This window comes from Triturus cristatus, chromosome 1_2 (assembly GCF_964204655.1).
Source record: "Triturus cristatus chromosome 1_2, aTriCri1.1, whole genome shotgun sequence".
NCBI lineage: Eukaryota > Metazoa > Chordata > Amphibia > Caudata > Salamandridae > Triturus > Triturus cristatus.
Genome location: NC_140580.1, coordinates 644,354,516 through 644,373,773, shown reverse-complemented (window position 1 = coordinate 644,373,773; position 19,258 = coordinate 644,354,516). Strand labels below are relative to the sequence as shown.

Here is a 19,258-nt window from a genome sequence, read left to right as displayed (position 1 = left end):
GATCTTTCGTTCTAGTCTTTCTTCCATGTCTATGTACTACACATAGTGAGGTCTTTCCTCTATGTCTACCCCTCTTCTCCCACTGCAGACGCTACTCACACAATTGAGGAAGTGGTTCCAGCTGGCACATGGTGGGGAGTATTTAAGCCTTGAGCACACTAAGGGTGAACAGCCACGAAGATCCGATGCATACCAAGTAGGTGCTGACACGGGGTTCGAGCTTCACCCAAGTAAGTAGGGACTGTAAGGACTTGCTGACTCTCGAGGCCACGGGAGATCCTCTATTTGATCTCTAGGCTACTTCACTCACCTTTTTGTGTGTCTCCTCTTTAACTTAATAGAAGGCGTGTCTAAGCTGTGCCCAATGCCGGATACTCATGAAGCTTTGCTCTGATAATCTCAAGAGTAAGCATTTGTAATCTTTTAACTGTCAGCCACCAATTCGGCAGCATGGCGGGATTTCGCTATTGATTTTATGCACATATAGCTTTTACCGCCGACCAACTACCACGTCACAGTCCGTACCGCGCCACTATTTTAGCATTATGGTTACTACAAGGACACGACGGCATTTAAGCACATAAGATACATGTGAAAAGAAGAACACATGTTCCAGAACACCAGCAATGCAGAACATCAAGCACTCAAATCATTAAAATGAATAATACCATTGTCATAAAACGAGCCTACAAAGGCGGTGGCACCGTCATCCTTAACAAAGAGGACTACCGCCTGGAATCTGAAAGGGTGCTGAATGACACTAAGAACTATAAAAAAACTCACCCAGGATCCTAGTGAATAACTAAGAACACACATTCATGCACTGGTTGAAGAAGCAGAGACCACAGGACAAATCACAAAAAATGAAGCCAAGTTCCTTACCACCACCCCAGGGAAAATACCATATTTTTACATAGTACCTAAAATACACAAAAACACACTACCCCCACCCGGGCGCCCCATTGTTTCGGGCATAGGATCTTTACTTGAACCCCTATCACGCTACTGCGATTTTTTTCTACAGCCCATGGTCCAGTCCACCAGCACATATCTGAAAGACACCAAAGACCTCTTGAGCCTAATCGACACTTTGACCTACAACCCGGAGACCTCATTCCTTGTCGGTCTTGACGTCAAGAGTCTCTATACTAGTCTCACGCAAGATGACACCATCGAAGTACTGAAAACTGCACTTGATGATACCACCTGGGATCACCAGACCCCAAAAAGATTCATCCTGGAATATGCCACACTAGCACTTAAGGACAACTTCTTTGAGTTTGAGGGCCAACTCTACCTACAGAAGTTTGGCACTTCAAAGGGTAGTGTTTTCGCCGCTAGTGTGGCTGGCCTATATGTGTACAATTTTGAGACCAGATACCTACTTGACGACAACATGCCACAGATTCCCCAAATCAGGTTCTACAAACGCTACATAGATGACATTCTACTGATTTGGGAAGGAGACACCCAGTCCCTCACGGCATTCTGTGAATGGCTGAATACTTGCGACCCCAACCTCAAATTCACGCTTAGCTTCGATAAACATAAGACAACATGGATTTGGAAATAGAAGCAGATGAAGGGGGCTTGAAAAGTAAAACCCATTTCAAATCCACTGCCCGAAATTCCCTCCTACATTTCACCAGTTTTCATCCCAGAGCTCTGCGTGAAAACCTACCCTACGGATACTTTCACCAGCTCCGTAGAAACTGTAGCGATGTACATGACTATAAAAACCAAGCCAAAGATCTGAGTATCAAACTGCAACAACGAGGCTACCCCAAACGAATTACAGAAAAAGCTAAAAAAACGGGATCGTAACCTAAACCGTGAGGGTTTAATAGAAACACTGTTACGAGAACCTACATCTACACCTCTCACATGTGTAACCACTTGAAACGCGGTCTCATACAAAGTCACGCACATCATCAAAAAGCACTGGAAGATACTCCAGATTGGTAACCTAAACTGGGAACCTCCGCTCGTATCACACAAAAGAGCTAGATCCATAAAAGACACTATAGTATCCACACGACAGGCACTACCACCCAAAACAACCAATACAGTCCTCAATGCTTGGGGGCTACCAAACATAGTCGGCCATTTCCCTTGTGGACACTGCAGTGTATGCCACATCACTGAAACCACCAAGAGCCTCAATCTGGAACGGGGGAAAACGTGGCAATTAAGACAACACACAAATTGTAACACGGCGCACGTCATCTACCGTATTATATGCCCCTGCAACCTCACATATGGATTACTAATTGCAAGGTGAAAACCAGGATCTGGGAACATCGCAGTACCATCAGATGTAAAAAGAACACCACACGCATGACCAACCACTTTTTAGAGGTAGGCCATACAACCAATGACATGCGGTGGTTTGTCATCGAAACACTGGACCCTAACCTACCTAACATACAGAGTTGTCTATTAGAAAAAGAGCACAGATGGATTTATCGCCTGTATAGCCACAAGACAGGCCTCAACGACAACAATCCGGGGGACAGTCGCAGACGTACCTTGTAATACCTAACACTTGGCTCTGTCTGTCTAAAAATGTCTGATAGTACACCCCCTGCAGATGGTGCACAAGTAGTACGCATGACGGCTACATAATAGACCCTAACCTACCTAACATACAGAGTTGTCTATTAGAAAAAGAGCAGAGATGGATTTATCGCCTGTCTAGCCGCAAGACAGGCCTCAGCGACAACATTCCGTGGAACAGTCTCAGACTGACCTCTTAATACCTAACACTTGGCTCTGTCTGTCTAAAAAATTCTGATAGTAAACCCCCTGCAGATGGTGCACAAGTAGTACGCATGACAGCTACATAATAGTCCTACAAGTACCACTAAAGGGACTCCTTCAACTGGCCCTCTAAATATAGCTATACTCCTATCGGCCGCCCAGTGAGCAATATGTAGGGGCATGTATGTGACACAATATTTTTCCACATTTTATAAACAAAGTAATTCTGAAACCTAGTTTTGGTGCCTGTTTAGGTCTATACGACTACAAGTCCCACAAGTAACTATATAGGGATCCCTTCAACTGGCCCTCTAAATATAGCAACACTCATATCGGCTGCCCAGTGAGCGATATGTATGGGCATGTATGGGACACAATATTTTTCCACATTTTATAAACAAAGTAATTCTGAAAGTTGGTTTTGGTGCCCTCTTTTGGTCTATACGAGTACAAATGGAGAAACAAAGCGCCATATCATAACCATCTCAAGATGGCCACCACCGTAAGGACCCTCCTCCCTTCCACTCCACAGCTCTATGTACTACGTTTACGCATGCGCTAACATATGCAAGACAATTTCCGGGTTCGATCAAGACGCTGAGACCAGCACATACCCGGCAGTGCTGGTCGGCATAAAAGCCTCTAACACACCAACGCTCATTACCAGCCGGGACTACGGGAGACCACAGCAGGTTACAAGCAGGCCACTCTTCTTAACCAAGTAAGGTTGCACATCTGTAATTATACCACGAGACATCGGAGCAGCACCTATGGACTCCAGTGCTCACTGTGTCTCTCTTTTCCATTTTCTTTAGAAAGGGATTTCAGAAGAGACCCCTCCCGAGTTGCGAAACGCTGCCTAAAACCTAAATCTAGTGTAATTATAAACATCTGCTGCACTTGCGCTTGTTGGCAATCTAATTTTAACAGTTTTTAACCATGCACGATCCTACATGACCGCATGTTATTTCACACGGGTGGTCACTATTAGCGTAATACAGCGCGCTTCCTACAATCTAGGACCTCACACGATTAATACTATGTCCGTGTCAGGAATCTCTTCCTTTTTAATAAAACACTTGATCACCCATGACGCTACAAGCAATCTAGGGCCTCGCACTATAAATACTATGACCTTGAGAGGTATCTCCTCCTCTCTTAAAACACGCAACCATCTATGACGACACGCCGTCAACGAGGCGTCCACATCCGCAGCTCGGAGTCCCTCGCTGCATGCATTAAACCCAGTCGCTGCGCCTATCCTCAGTCATAAACAGCATGCGCTGCCACCTTTTCACAGCTAAGTATTCAATCACTGTGGTAGTCACTCAAATGAGACAATGACTGCAGCACCTTCTAAAAGATTGCATTTTATGTTGCTCAATATATGTCTTGTCTTGTCCTTTTTCTTTCCCTACAGGTTTTTCATTGAAAAAGTGTCAGTGAGCCGCCATTAATAAATTCCACTGGCAAGGATTCTCAGAGATATTTTTAAAATATTCACTAACACTTCACATAATCAAGCCACACCAGCTCCGCAGTAATCAGGCATCATAGCACAACCGGGGGGAATTCGGCCACCCGGTTGGGACCTCAATGATGAAGCATGACACCAACTAGGTTGGTGTGTGAGGGCTCTTTTAAATAAACCTAATGGGTCCATGTACTTACCACAATAGTGATTGCTACACACCAACTCAGTGGGTTTGTCCACATTGTTAAGTTTAGTATTAGATTGGGGACAAGGACGTACCCCTCATTTTCCCTTGCTCTCTCCTTGTTTTTCTTTATCTTTGTAGGGGACCTAAAGAAAGATCAAGCTGTCTCCATCTCTTTAGCTTGTGGGTGAGGATTCATTCTTTTGTGAAAAGGGAAGTCAGAAAGGATAAATTCATAATTGGAAAAATAATATTCATAATGATTCTGTCTATGAAATGAACTAAGCAATATACTACATGTAACTGCATATGAAAGTGGAATATGATGGTAGGTCACATCCTCAGTAGCTGAAGCAGACAAGTGTGCACAAACATAACAATAGTTAGCATCTAAAGCATGTGTGCATTCCTGAAAAAATCTACAATAAACATTTAAAATGAATCCTCCCTGAAGCATCTATGAATGAAGGCTTTAATTTTCTCTTATCTACTGTGTGTGCAGGCGATTTAGGTGCAGGTGTTGATCTAAGTATTTCTAACTTGGGGTGATACTCATACCAACTAAGAGGACTATGAATACTAACATAATAATGGATAATGTAACAGCAATCACTATTCTACATCTAGCTTTGGTAAGGAAACGCGTTTGTCTACAGTCAGAACTTCAGTAGAATATAGCAGTTGGCAAACCGAATATTCTGCGTTTGTTTCTACTCGTGCAAAACGTTCAAAACTTGTGGTTGTTATTCTTCAGTTAATTTACTCAGCTTAAATACATCAGTCTTCATGAGGCCTCCCTAGCCCTACTCTGTCTTCTTCTAAAAAATGTCAGCCCTACTCTTCTACTGCAGCCGTGGCCTTAAGAAATGCTTCTTAATTCTTTTTATTTGTTTTTTCTTAAGCAATGATAGTCATGTTAATTTATCAGTTGTCATAGTCTTGTTCAGTAGTTCGGTTCAAACACAGTTCATAGTACAAAGAATCAATTATTGTTGAATCAAATCAGTCAGTTCTCAAATGTTGAACTTAATTAGGATTTTATTTCAAAAGTTTGAATCATATGCTATGATAACGCGTCATTTCATGAAGGTTCAAGTGATTCTGCTTTCAGTTCAATCAGATCATATGCCGCCATATTAGGCACACTATCTGTATAATATGTCCTTTCAGGTGGTGAATACCTATGGCAAGGCACTCTTGCTCTCGTAGATCTCCTAAGTGTCTGTTGATCTTCGTCCTTATCACTTATACCACTAAATTCTGTTTCTTCAATGACAGTTTGTGGTATACGTTTAACTGGCACACTAGCTTTTAATTGTCTCCTACTCCTAGGCCATTCCTTCTTCGTTTGAAATCTCTCACTCCTCACACTTGTTCCTTCACCAGGGTCGTTCAGTTGCACTGGTGGTGATTCTGCAGCTACGCTTCTCTCAGGTCTCAAATCTCCATTTTCAGGGGATACCTCCTCACTACTTTTCACAATATCAGGAGCCTTAACAGGTAAGGAATTCTGGTGGATGTCACCCCACTCTGGTCTTTCAGGATATAAGGACCCAAGTGGCTGTGGACGTGGCTTAATTGTCACCACCTCTTCAAGTGTGTATCTCACCCTCTGGGTGTGTTAGGCATGAATCCAGTTGGGTATCCCACCACTTTTCACAGCAGTGTTGGTAATCAGGATCACCTTATAGGGCCCCTTCCACCTTGGCTCCAAACAGGATTTTCGAACTTGCTTTTTTATTAGGACCCAATCACCCGGGCTATGATCATGGCACTGCTCTTGATTTGGGATAGGAGAAGCAGCTCCAACCTGGTGGGAGACACAATGCACCACATCAATCGATCTCTTGCAGTAGTCGAGAGTCATGTCTTCTGTGATATTTAGAAGCACATTTGCAAGCACAGCAGGTACTTGCATGACACGTCCCATGAGGATTTTGTGTGGTGACAATCCTGTTCTTCTATCAGGAGTGCTTCGGAGGCTCACCAACACTAAGGGCAAAGTTTCTGGCTGGAAAAGTAGATGCGCATACCTTGACTAAACAAGATTTCAGTGCGCCATTAAGTTGTTTGACAATTCCTGAAGCTTCTGGTCAGTAAGTACTATGCAATCACTGTTCCATGTGTAGTGCCACATACAGCATTCTAAGGATCTCATTATTATGAGTTCCTCGGTCTGACTCAAGAGAAACTGGGGATATGAACCTCAATATGAGTTCTTGCAACAGCATTTTGACAATAGTGAGTCTGTCATTCCTCCATGTTGTGTAGGCTTCCACCCACCAGGAGCAAATGCACACTTTGACCAGGATATATCTCAACCCGTTACAAACAGGCATTTCAAAATCCAAATGCATTCTCTTAAAGGGTCCTCCTTATCTAGCTATAAGACTGTGCCAAGTAAGTAATTGTCCTCCCCCCTAAGTCACCCTCATTGCGAATTGTCAGAGTCAACGCTCTCATTCTCAAACATGGGGAATTACTAAATGGTTTCTAATTCAGGAAAGGATTCAGGTTTCCTCTTAGTGCTTGATTCACATTAAATCTGGCATCACCATTGTTCTGTGGAGCATCAGAGCTTGCAAGATCTGCATTATTAGGGTTTGTGACTGATTTGGAGTTAGCATTCAGTGAACTTTGACCTGACCTGGGACATTCTGCATTTGAGTTGGATTCACAATTTGCATTTGCCCATTACCACTTATCTGTTAGGGTTCTGTTGACATTCCTGTTCCCCATGCCCAAGCTTGTTACAGTAATGACCAAGAGTCAATCTCTTCAATGCTGCAATATCTACCCCTGAATTTGGATCAACCAGAACACCTCAACCTCTTCCTTGTGGCACACCAACTCCACCTTGCACCATATGACTTCCACTCTGGTAACTGACAACTTGCATTCAACCAACATTCCCTACATGAGGCTGATTTTGAAACCCTGTCTGTGCCATCTTTGTCTGTGCTAGGGTACAATTCCTTTTAAGCCTTTTCAGCTTCACCTCCTGTTCATCGCTAAAATACTTAGCATACCTTAGGATCTCATCTTAAGTTTTTATCTTTCATGAAATCACAATCTGTTGTATGTGCATAGCGATCGCTGGGCACAACCCAAAAACGAACTGGGACACAAAACTTCTCATATCTCCCCTTTCGGAATTTTCTTGTCCACTGTGCTGTTTAAATATTTGTAACAACTGTTAATAAAAAGCATGAACTGATTCTTTATCTTTCTTTTATCTTTTATCTATCTTTCTGAGCACCATGTTGTAGAAATCTTAATGCTGCTTCCTTTTCAGTGATCTTGTGCCACTGACGATGCCACAAACATGTATGAAGCCCTACACCTGTGACATTTAATGACCTAGAATACCTTCTAGTGGAGCTTCCTCGCCCTCACAACAGGAACTTGCTCTTCACCTCCCATTAAATCTCAAAGGGCTCCAAAGCACTTCGTGATTACAACAATTCAACAATGAAATGAGCAATGTCAATTCAATTATTTTTCAATGTTTTTGTTCAAATCACAATCTCCATACAGATCGATATTTGCAGCCAGTCTCAGCACAATCCTTTCTTTCGTAAACCTATCACAACGACATACCTATCAATTCCAGCGAGGCTATGTGCACCAATTGACCTATACCAGTGCTGTACTCTCTTAAGCATTTCTAAGTCCTCGCAGCAGTTCACACTCCTTCACATTTTTTTGTACACTAAATTCCACAACTTTAGGCAAGCGCAACAAACAAATAATCTATGTCTGCTCTACTGTAGAATTCAAAGTAGTTCATTCCCACAGATGTTGGGCAAAAATAACACATTCAAATTTCATACACACAGATTAAATCTCGACCAGCGAAAATCACTCTGACTGATGTCGTTTTCTCTTAGCACAATAGGCTCTACTAACAACAATCACTATTAGTACATTCAAAATAATCTGTAATGGTCCGTATCGCAATTGTGTGTTGGATGGCACCTCATGAACCAACAGCATAAAACCGTTAGTAGACAAGCAATACCACATCTTTTATTGATCCCAGTGTCATGGACTGCCCTGTGTCTGATAACAACTTAAACTGCTAAGCATCAAACATATATGTACAACTAACCAATTAAATTGTAGACATTACTAAAATGCAAGACATACAGCATAAACATAATAACACTGGCTCACCATGACATTAACCGTCACTCTGCTACCACTTGCCGGAGCAGGGATTCTTGTATTTCAGACGGAGAGTATAATTAGTAAATATCCCCCACCATCGATTTATGGATCTTTTTGGTTGACAAGGAGAGCTGATAAGGAGCTATCATGTACGCCAAACACCATAAACAGTGAAGTTCAATTGGGGCTTCACAAAAATGAATAAAGAGATTTGGTGTGAGTTGAAAGGATTTTATTAACAACTTAAATCAAGTCAGAATATTTATTTAGTAACATTTTGGCCATCATTGTTACAAATTCCAATAATTCATTTGTCGATATTTCAAAACAAGATAAAATACCACATTAGTAAGAATTACAAATAAAATACAGAAAATGTAACAACTGTGTTCCATAATGAAAAACATCTAATATAAATCAAAGGGGTTTTTAGACAATAAGAGCAATTATCTCCACGAGGCAAGGTACGGTGTCAGTTTCAGAAATCCAAATGAAGGGCTCTGATGAGAGAATAAGAATGCATAGGCATGAAGAATAGCACTCAAGCAATGGAAATTTTCAAAAGCTCAAAAATGTTCTCAGCTCAAAATCAGCACACATCTCTCAGGTCTGCTTCCTAAGTTCTACAAGCAAGCTCTCTGTACCTAGTTTTTGGGCGAGAAAGGGAAGCTCTCTGTAGGATGGACGCCTCTCTGGGAAGGGCTCTAAAAGGGCTCTCTATACCTAATCTAGGGATTGCACACTAATATCATTCTACCAAATAGCGATAGCAACAAACTTTACATTACCCAGTCCCATCAACCAATCAGTTTCCAGCAAATTCTGGAAGCAGGTAAATTCCCTAGTTTCTCATGTCTTCACAATGCACTATGAAATCATGTCCTTGTTTTCTTACTTTGATGCGGTTCAGACAGTTCTTCCCATGAGTCACTTTTCCTGCCATTTCCTTTCCTCCCTGTGAGAACCTCACTATCAGCTTTCTTTTATATAACACATGCCTATTCACTAGCTAACAGAAGGCTTCTGGAAAACATCAGCATCTGCAGTGGAAAGAGAAAATGATCTCATGCAAAAAACAACAGTTTAATGTGAAAAACTGGCCCCTTATCCCTAATGTGTGAAGTCAACATTTAACATGACATCAATAGTGAGGCTAACTTTAGTCAATACATTATGTTACTTCATTTGTGTGTTTGTAATGCCTAAGTTAACCACCTACTACAAATTTTTGCATTATTTGTGCGTGTATTATTCTCCATTGAAGTTTTGCTTTTTTCAGTTAAATGTATTAAATTTGCAGATAAGGAAATTCACTTCATAATTGTTGTCACTAGTGTGGCATTCCTAGTGTGTTTGGGAGTGCCGTCAGGGGTTTCAAATAGGTAATAGGTGAGGGTTGGGTGAGCAGATGGTTGTGTTTGACTTCTAATCTGTTAGGAAGTAGTTTAAGATTGCTTCTGCTGTGTTACTACTATTTATGGGAGTGTTGTGAGTAGTTCAATACTCCTAGTATTTATGGGGAGTTTGTAAGTGGAGTCTTTATCTTCTAGTTGTGAGACTTGATGGCCTCCTATTCACCAAGCCATGCACAAATCACGGATTCCTACATCATGCGCATAACCGTTTGAGTTTACTGTAATCACTAAGCCCAGTTACACCAGGGAACAAAGTCTCAGCCCTTCCACCCTACCCCCTATTAATCCTAGACACTCACCCTTTGCTCGGGACTATGCCTCTAACCTCATATAAACAACTCCAAAACTGTCTCTAGCAGCAGCACCCCCCAGCTGATGCTGGGCCCAGTGCACAAACACTAATGCCACTCCAGCTCCCATGCGTGCCCATGCAGTTTGTGCCTATGTTCAGCAAAAGTGCAATTCCTGTGCAGGGCGCATTTGAGGTACAGTGAGCTTGACAGGAAACAGCTGATTCAGCACCAGGTAGGATCACTGTACCACATATGTGCTGTTAGAGTGGCATAATGTAAATTGAGAAACCCCCCTGCAGAATGTATTGAGGCTGAAATGTGGAGACCACATTTGTAAAAACTCCGTTCTACTGTATTTGTCAGAGGGTCAACAACATAAAGCCCATCCTATTATATTTTCAGAGTTCATAGTGTAAAACCACTTTCCATTGTCGTTGTCAGCAACATCACAATGGAAAAACCCTTTCTAATTGTAAATGTCATGGGTGTATACTTTGTAAAGCCCTTGTCAACTGTATTTGACATGAGTTCTGCAGTAATAATGTTTCTATCAGTAATGAACTGAGACAACTTCATCGGTGGGGGGATGTTTAACATAAGAATGGAGTGAAAGCCCCTTCTCTGAGCTTGTTGACGGAATTACACAGTGTTTAGTAATCATAAAGATGTCTCCTACCATACCTAAAAAGACCACCTTTGGTGAGCTGCAACATATTTTGCCTGTCTTATAACACTATCTTGGGGATTTTCCGCCTGCAGGTGCTGTGTATGTCAAAGCATCCCTAATGAATCACAACAAATTCATCAAATGCAAAAGGACAACAGAGGTGCTCGGCACTCCTAACCCAGTTTACAATGAGACCTTCAGCTTCAAGGTGGACCCTGTGGAGCTAGATACAGCGAGCCTCAGTCTGTCACTCCTACAGAACACTGAGGGAGATAGTAGGTGTCAAGGATTTCTTTATAAAATGACTTAGTGCCTTAACCTATATTGTGAATATTGTTTCAGCTTCCTGATGTCATGAGGGTAACATTCGGCCAGTCCTGAATTTTCAGAAAACAGCACCTGGAATGGTGGGACTTGTAGTTTCAGTTTTACCACTGTATTAATCTCCAAGTATACATCTCCTATTCTGCTAGGCATCAGTGAAGGTCACCCTAATGATAACTTGAAAAGGGACCAATTTACTGCTATGGGCACTATAAGTGATGCTATATTTTCTATGTATCACACTTACATGCAATCATGCATACACATCACTACTCAAAGGCAGCAGCGACCAGCAAAGGTAAGCGCGGTGAGGCAGGGCAGGGAGTGGTGGAGGGGAAGCCGACAGATGACAGAATAGGCATTTTGTATTTATTGCTTCTAAACTGAGACAAAATCCTAACTTTACGACTTTCGGTATTCACAAAAGGCACTAAATGCCTTTTGTGAATACCGAAAGTCATAAAGTTAGGATTTTGGTATTCACAAAAGGCATTTAGGAGTAGTAAAGTTAGGATTCCTAACTTTACTACTCCTAAATGTCTTTTATGAATGCCGAAAGTCGTAAAGTTAGGATTTTGTCTCAGTTTAGGAAGAGTAAAGTTAGGATTCCTAACTTTACTACTCCTAAATGCATTTTTTGTGAATACCGAAAGTCTTAAAGTTAGGATTTTTTCTCAGATTACTTTTGTGAATTGGGCCCTCGGTTTTTACAAATGATCTTTGGACAATAAATGTTCTGCACTTGTTTATTCCAGTTTCTAAAGCAACACATATTTGACCACATAAGACTTCAAAGACATGCAACTTTATTGCATTAAAATTTGGTCTAGGTCCTCCATGCCAAAACAACATATGCAATTGCCCTCTTGAGAGTTGTGAAGATTTCTATTTGGTGTGAGAAACGTAGTCAGTTTTGATCTTTGCTTCATCTAAATTCAGCATAGAATAGGATCAAACATTCTAAGATTACTGTTAGACCTGGCATCATTGGCATGAGTCTCTCCTCCATTTTTTTCTGTTTGCCTCCTCTGTTTACGATGTTTTTGCTGGTTTATTGCTTTGGGCACTGTGCCACTGCTGATCAGTGCCACAGTGCAAGTGCTCCCTATGTTAAATTGTTACATTGATTGGTGTTACCATGATTGGCTTGGTTGACTTACTGTTCAGACCCTAGTCTAGTGCACTGCGTGTGCCAAGGGCATGTAAGTTGACTGCTGCTGGTGGGCTTGCAGCACTGGTTGTGCCACCCACAGAAGCAGCTTGTAAAATGTATCTCAGGCCTGCCACTGCAGCGCCTGCGTGCAGTCCCTGACTGCCATGTCGACTTGGCAAGGAAACCTACTTGCCAGTCTCTAAACCTTCACTTTGCCACATTTCAGACACCTCTATGGTAGGCCCTAGGGTAGGCCTGGGCAAAATTTCCGTTCCGTTCGCGGAATTTGCGATAATTTGGCATTTCCGCGTTCCGCGGAGAGCGCGGAAATGTCAAAATTTCTGCATTCCGCAGCTTTGTGATAATTTGGTTCTTGCTCGCGCTGTAAAATAATACATTCTCGCGCGCGCGATCGCCTTACCTGAATCCCCGCGTTCGCCGACAAGTTTTCCCGATCCGGTCGCGTTCTCCATGAGATGTTGTATTGTTTTAGCCATTTGCGCTGTCTCGCGACAGTTCGCGTCCGCAGTGACGTCATGCGTCGCGCGATCACGTCTTTTTTCTCGCGATCATGCACAGCGAGACAACTGAAAACAAGATGGCCGCGCCCCCGAGCAACCACAGGGGTAAGTTAGCGACCCGCAACCATGCAAAAGATATCGCGAACGGGCGGGAAAAAAACTTCTGCATCTTCGCGATATTTCCGCTTGGTTGCGGAGATTTATAACATTTTAGCGATAATTTGCGAAAGTCGCTTTCGCAAATTCCGCCCACCCCTACCCTAGGGCAGGGTGCATTGTTGGTAAAAGGTAGGTCATGCCCTGATGTGTGTGGCATGACTTAATAGTGAATTACAGCCGTTTTCGTTTTTCACTATTGAAGGGCTACCTGCCTCCAATAGGCCAGACTGGGCAGACTGATTATTAACCCCATTATAATCTATCTGACTCAGGGAGCATGGTAGCAGGTCGAGTTTAGTATCCCTGAACTCAGAATTTAATAACACACCCTTTAGGATGGATGGTTTTTAAATTCTGTGTTTGAAAATAGCCCTTTTAGAAAGTGGCTATTTTCTTGTCCAACTATCCACCGGTCTCTGCTGGTTTGGTGTGTGTGTCAGGGGCTGGGTGGCTCCAGAGGTCTGAATGAGTCAGTGTGGGGTGAATGAGGCATTTACACATAGAGTGAGGGAAGAGTAGCCTGCCCTGCCTGACACAATACTGGCTCCACCTCCTGCTGGGCGACTGATAGCCCTGCTCCTGCCAGTGACAATACTGGCTCCGCCTCCTGCTGGGCGGCTGAGGACTCTGCCCTGCTCAGTGAATAGGCCAGGTGCCTCTGCCTGGCAACACCCACAACGAACCTGAGATTGGGGGAATTTCCCTGCTTGGACAAAGGGAACAAAGGAGAAAAGGGGTATAAGAGAAGGACCCCTGAACCAAAGACTCCGATCACTTCTGACAAGGAAACCTGTACCAAGGACAAGAAGCCTGCTGATCTAAGGACTTGCCTCCCCTTTCTGCCAGAGTGCTGTTTTGCTGTGGAGGAACCTGAAAGCTGCTTCTTTATTTTTGCCAGGGAACAAGGAGAGAGGAACTTGGTGTGTACTCTCTAAAAGCTTGCTAGAACATCTCCAAGGGCTGGAAGAATGCCAGTCTCCTGTTGAAGTCACAGGGCCAAAGGACTTCACCATCTACTGAATTGCTGAATTGCTGGAAAGTGTTGTTTCCAGTACACAAGGGAAAATCTGCAGTCTCGACGCCGCCGACGCCGCCGAATCCAGCTCGACATCGTGAGTAACGGCTCCAGTGTCCCGAGCCTTCGACGCCAGCAGCAACGCCAGTGAGCAGTGGGTATCGGCCCCGGCTCCAAGTGACCTCGTCTCGACGCCGGTATCGACGCCAGTGAGGAGTGAGTATCGGCTCCACCTCCAAGCGACCCCGTCCCAACGCCGCTGCTGATCGCATCGACTCGACACCCTTCTCGACGCCGTGAGCGCTGCTCCGGCCCGACATCCCTCGACACCGCTGTGGATTGACCCGACCCCGAGGTACGATCGACGCCAATCTCGACGCCGTGAGCGCTGCTCCGTCCCTCGATGCCGCTGGGGATCGACCCGAATCCGAGGCACGATCGACGCCGACCTCGACGCCGACATCTCGACGCCGTGGATCATCGTTTTCTTCATTTCCAAAGGTACTGTGTTTGTGGGGTCTGTTGCAACTCCAGGCTCGACGTAGCGCTCCTCGCGGTCAACGCCGAACCTTGGGAAAATAGTAGACTCGACGTCGTGTGACTCCTGTGGGGGTTACATTGTTGCCAAAGAACTGTGTTTCAGAAGAATACTTAATTTTGTTGCTAAAGGACTATTTGCCAAGAGGAAACCTTACTTGAACTATTATTTTTCCTTCCAAAGAGTATTTATTAAGACTGTGGTATATTTTTGTCGTTATTTGGTCTTGTGCTAAGCCTTATATAAAAATCCTATTTTTATAATAACTGTGTCGTGTCCATCTGTAGTGTATTCACTTTATTACTGTATGTGGTCATAAATGCTTAACACACTGCCTCTGGGATAAGCCTGTCTGCTCTGCCAAGCTACCAAGGGGGTAGCAGGGGTTATCTGAGTGTGTAATCCCCTTGCCCTGACTAGAGTTGGTAGGTCCCTATTTGTCAGAAGTGTATACCTCTGCCAACTAGAGACCGCCGGTTCTAACATTGGTGGTCAGCGGTGAGGATTGAACTTTGCATTTATGACTCTTGTGCAGTGATTAGTGTACGCTACATAGTGAAAGCAGACCATAACACAGCCACATTCTGTTTTGGTAGGATTGCCTATTTTTGTTCTCCGCTTTCCTGGAGCTCATTTTTTAAACACTGCCAGTTTTGACCATGGAAAATGCCAGAGCTGCTACCCCTTCTCTTATTGTTGTGGAGGAATTTGATAAGGAGAAGATAGATTCCTACAAGCTAAACGATCTAAGAGGATTTTGCAAGCAGTTTAAAGTTCCTACCACAGGTCTCAAAGTGAGAGGCGACTTCATCAAAGCGCTGAAGGCCTGGTTAGAGGCCAGAAATCCCTCTGATCCGGTGGTGGTACCGGAAGAGGAAGAGGAGGAGGAAGAGGAGGAAGAAGAGCCCGTGAATGGGCACGTGGCATCTCCCGGCAGCAGTGTTTCCTCTAAGAGCCTTTCTCCTGAAGAGTTGGAAGACAGGGAGAAGGAGAGGGAATACAAGTTAGAGATGGCAAAACTTAAATTAGGAGGGCAGTTGGAATTAGAGAATGCAAGAAGCAAGAGAGAAGCTGAAATGGAGAGCAAAAAATTAGATTTTGAGAGAGAGAAATTAGCGTTTGAACGTGAGAAGATGGTGAGGGAGATGGAGCTTAAAACTAAGAGTTTAGAGTTGAATCCCTCTGGTGGCAGCACTCCATCTACGCCTGCAGAAAGTAGGTTTTATTTTCCTAAAGATGTGATCAAAGATTACAGTAAGAATGAAGATATTAGCCAATGGTTTAAAGCATATGAGTTAGCATTGTTGGCCCACCGGGTCCCTGAGAAAGATTGGGGAACGGGGTTGTGGAGCCGCTTTACAAATGAAGGGAGAGATACCTTGTTGAGCATGCCTGAAGAGGAAAGGGCGTTTTATACTCATATGAAAAATGCTTTAATGCTGAGATATGGCTTAACTCCAGAAAAGTACCGACAAACCTTTAGAGAATGCAAGAAGTTGCCTGGTACTACGTGGGTTGAATATGTGTCTTTTTTTTGCAGAGCCATGGATGGTTGGATAAAGGGTAGCAAGGTTGATAGTTATGATGCTCTTTATGATTTGTTTGCTTGGGAGCACTTGTCTAATAACTGTTTTCCAGAGCTACGCCAGCACCTTGTTGATAGCAAGATATCTAACCCTAGAAAACTTGCTGAGGAGGCGGACCGCTGGGTCAGTACCAGGGTCCACAAGGGTCCAGTGGGAGACTCAGCCAAAGGTGGGCAGGGTCCCCAGCAGAAGAGTGGGGGGGACAGGGGTAAACAGAGGGAGTTTCAGAAAGGGCCCCAAAGTAATCCCCAAGGGAACCAAGGGAAGGGTTCCCAGCCTCCCCCTGTAAAGAAGCCCGAGGCCCCGACAGGTAAACCTGTTCCAAGAGGCCCCATGACCTGCTACGCTTGTAAGCAGGTGGGACACCGTTATTATGATCCCCAGTGTCCCATGAAGGATTCCAATGCACCACCACGTGCACCCCCTCGTCAGGTGACGAATGTAGCCCTGGGAGGGAATGAGATGGGTGCCCCCGGTGGGTGGGGTCCCGCAGAAATGTCCCTGGTCTCTTTAGGAGACGTGGAAATGGTCCCTCCAACCCCTCTGCCTAATAACACTAAAAAATATAGGCAGTGGGTGACCATTAATGGCCATAGGGTGGAAGCTCTCAGAGACACCGGAGCAAGTGTGACAGCTGTCAAGTGTCACTTGGTGTCCAGAGAGCAGGTGGTCCCTCATGCATTCTACCCCGTTGTAGCTGTTGACAACTCACAGAGTCAGTGTGAGGTAGCTCAAGTTCCTTTTGAGTGGGGGGGGGTCTCAGGTACTCTTCAGGTTGCTGTGAGGCCCGCCATGCCTGTTGATTGTCTCCTGGGCAATGATTTGGAGGACTCCCCTTGGGCTAAGGTGGAGAGAAAATCGCATCTGGAAATGTTGGGTCTGCCTGAGTGGGTGTGTGCGACCACCCGGTCCATGTCAGTGAGTAAGGGTGTTGATGTGGCCCTGGAGCCTGAAAGTATGGCCCAGGTCCCAACCGTGAAGAGAAGAGGCAGGGGGCGCGGGAATCTGTCCCCCATCGTTCCCGCGGTCCAGGAGGGAGCAGACCCTGAGGGGGATGCCCTGGAACCGACAGGACAACAAGTGGCCGAACTGGGAGACCTGCCCGAGCTAACCCATTGGCAGCAGGATGGTGGTCCCTCCAGGGAGGAATTTTGTGCTGAGCAGAAAGTGTGCCCTTCTCTTGTGGGTATGAGGCAGCAGGCCTCAGCCCAAGCGACAGGTGATCAGTCAGGATCACATTGGGTCTACTAGGAGAACGACCTCCTGTATAGCGAGCCTAAGGCTGCTGAGCCTGGGTCAGCCCGTGTGCTGGTGGTACCCCAGCGCTTCAGAGCCTTCCTACTGGGGTTGGCTCATGACGTTCCGTTAGCTGGACATCTGGGGCAGGACAAGACCTATGACAGGCTTGTCACCCATTTTTATTGGCCCCAGATGAGAAGGGATTCAGATATCCATTGTAGGACCTGTCAAACTTGCCAGGCAAGTGGGAAAAGCGGGCGGAAGCAGAAGGCTCCCCTCCAACCTTTTCCCGTCGTCAGTACCCCCTTTGAGCGAGTGGGGATTGACATTGTGGGGACACTGGACCCCAAGACAGCCATGGGCAACAGGTTTATCCTGGTCTTGGTGGACCATGCCACCCGGTACCCGGAAGCCATCCCTCTCCGAAAAGTGACGGCCCCCGTGGTGGGACGGGCACTGATGGGTGTTTTCTCCCGCATGGGGTTCCCCAGAGAGGTGGTGTCAGACCGGGGCACCAACTTCATTTCGAATTATATGAAGTCTCTGTGGAAGGAGTGTGGGGTAACCTACAAGTTTACCACTCCTTACCACCCTCAAGGTAATGGGCTGGTTGAGAGATTCAACCGGACTCTCAAAGGCATGATCATGGGTCTTGAAGAACCAATGAGGCGTAAATGGGACGTCCTCTTGCCATGCCTACTGTTTGCTTACCGTGAGGTGCCACAGAAGTCTCTGGGGTTCAGCCCATTTGAGCTTTTGTATGGTCACCCGGTAAGAGGACCTTTGAGTCTGGTTAAAGAAGGCTGGGAGCAATCTCCCAGGAAACCTCCCCAGGATGTGTATAGTTACATGTTGGCCTTTAGGAACCAGACTCGGCGCTTCAGAGATCTTGCTCAGGCAAATCTGGAGGCCAGCCAGGAAGAGATGAAGCGGTGGTACGATCAGAATGCCACTCTGGTTGAGCTTCAACCTGGTCAGAAAGTTTGGGTCATGGCCCCTGTGGAACCTTGTGCGCTCAAGGACAGGTGGACTGGACCATTTGAGGTTGTGGAGAAAAAGAGCGATGTCACCTACTTGGTGGACTTGAAGTCTCCCAGGAACCCCTTAAGGATCCTGCATGTCAACCGGATAAAGCCCCACTTAGAAAGGTCCGAAGTGGGCATGCTCCTTGCCACAGATGCTGGGATGGAGGAGGAGAGTGAGCCTCTTCCTGACCTCCTGTGTGCAAAAGAAAAAGATGGGTCAGTGGATGGTGTTGTCCTCTCTGACACACTGACCCCTGAGCAGCAGCAAGATTGTCGCCATCTGTTGGTACAATTCCCTGATCTGTTCTCCTTAATCCCAGGTTTCACTCAGTGGTGTGTCCATGATGTGGACACTGGGGACAGCACTCCTGTGAGGCACAAGGCCTACAGGGTGACTGACAAGGTCAGAGCATACATCAAGGAGGAGGTCTCCAAGATGTTTGCCTTAGGGGTGGTTGAGTCCTCTAGCAGTCCTTGGGCCAGCCCAGTGGTCTTGGTCCCAAAGGCTGCAGCGCCTGGTGCTTCACCAGAACTTCGGTTCTGTGTGGATTACCGAGGACTCAATTCAGTCACCAAGACTGACGCGCACCCCATCCCCAGAGCTGATGAGCTCATCGATCGGTTGGGGGCTGCCCGGTACCTTAGTACGTTTGATCTAACGTCTGGGTACTGGCAGATCGCCTTGACCGATGGGGCAAAAGAGAGGTCTGCATTCTCCACACCAGATGGGCACTA

At 45.2% G+C, this 19,258-nt stretch overlaps 1 protein-coding gene across 3 annotated transcripts in view; it reads left to right on the top strand.

Moving 5' to 3' along the window:
* LOC146867778 (synaptotagmin-15-like) overlaps positions 1-19,258 on the top strand; it is a 278,429-nt gene that overhangs the window by 246,093 nt on the left and 13,078 nt on the right. For 2 of the 3 annotated variants that reach the window (XM_085607884.1, XM_085607875.1), the window contains exon 7: positions 11,056-11,238. The exons of the other annotated variant lie outside the window; for it this stretch is intronic. In XM_085607884.1, the coding sequence (XP_085464010.1) occupies positions 11,056-11,238 (183 nt within the window). The remainder of the gene's footprint in view (positions 1-11,055; positions 11,239-19,258) is intronic. 3 annotated transcript variants of the gene reach the window in all.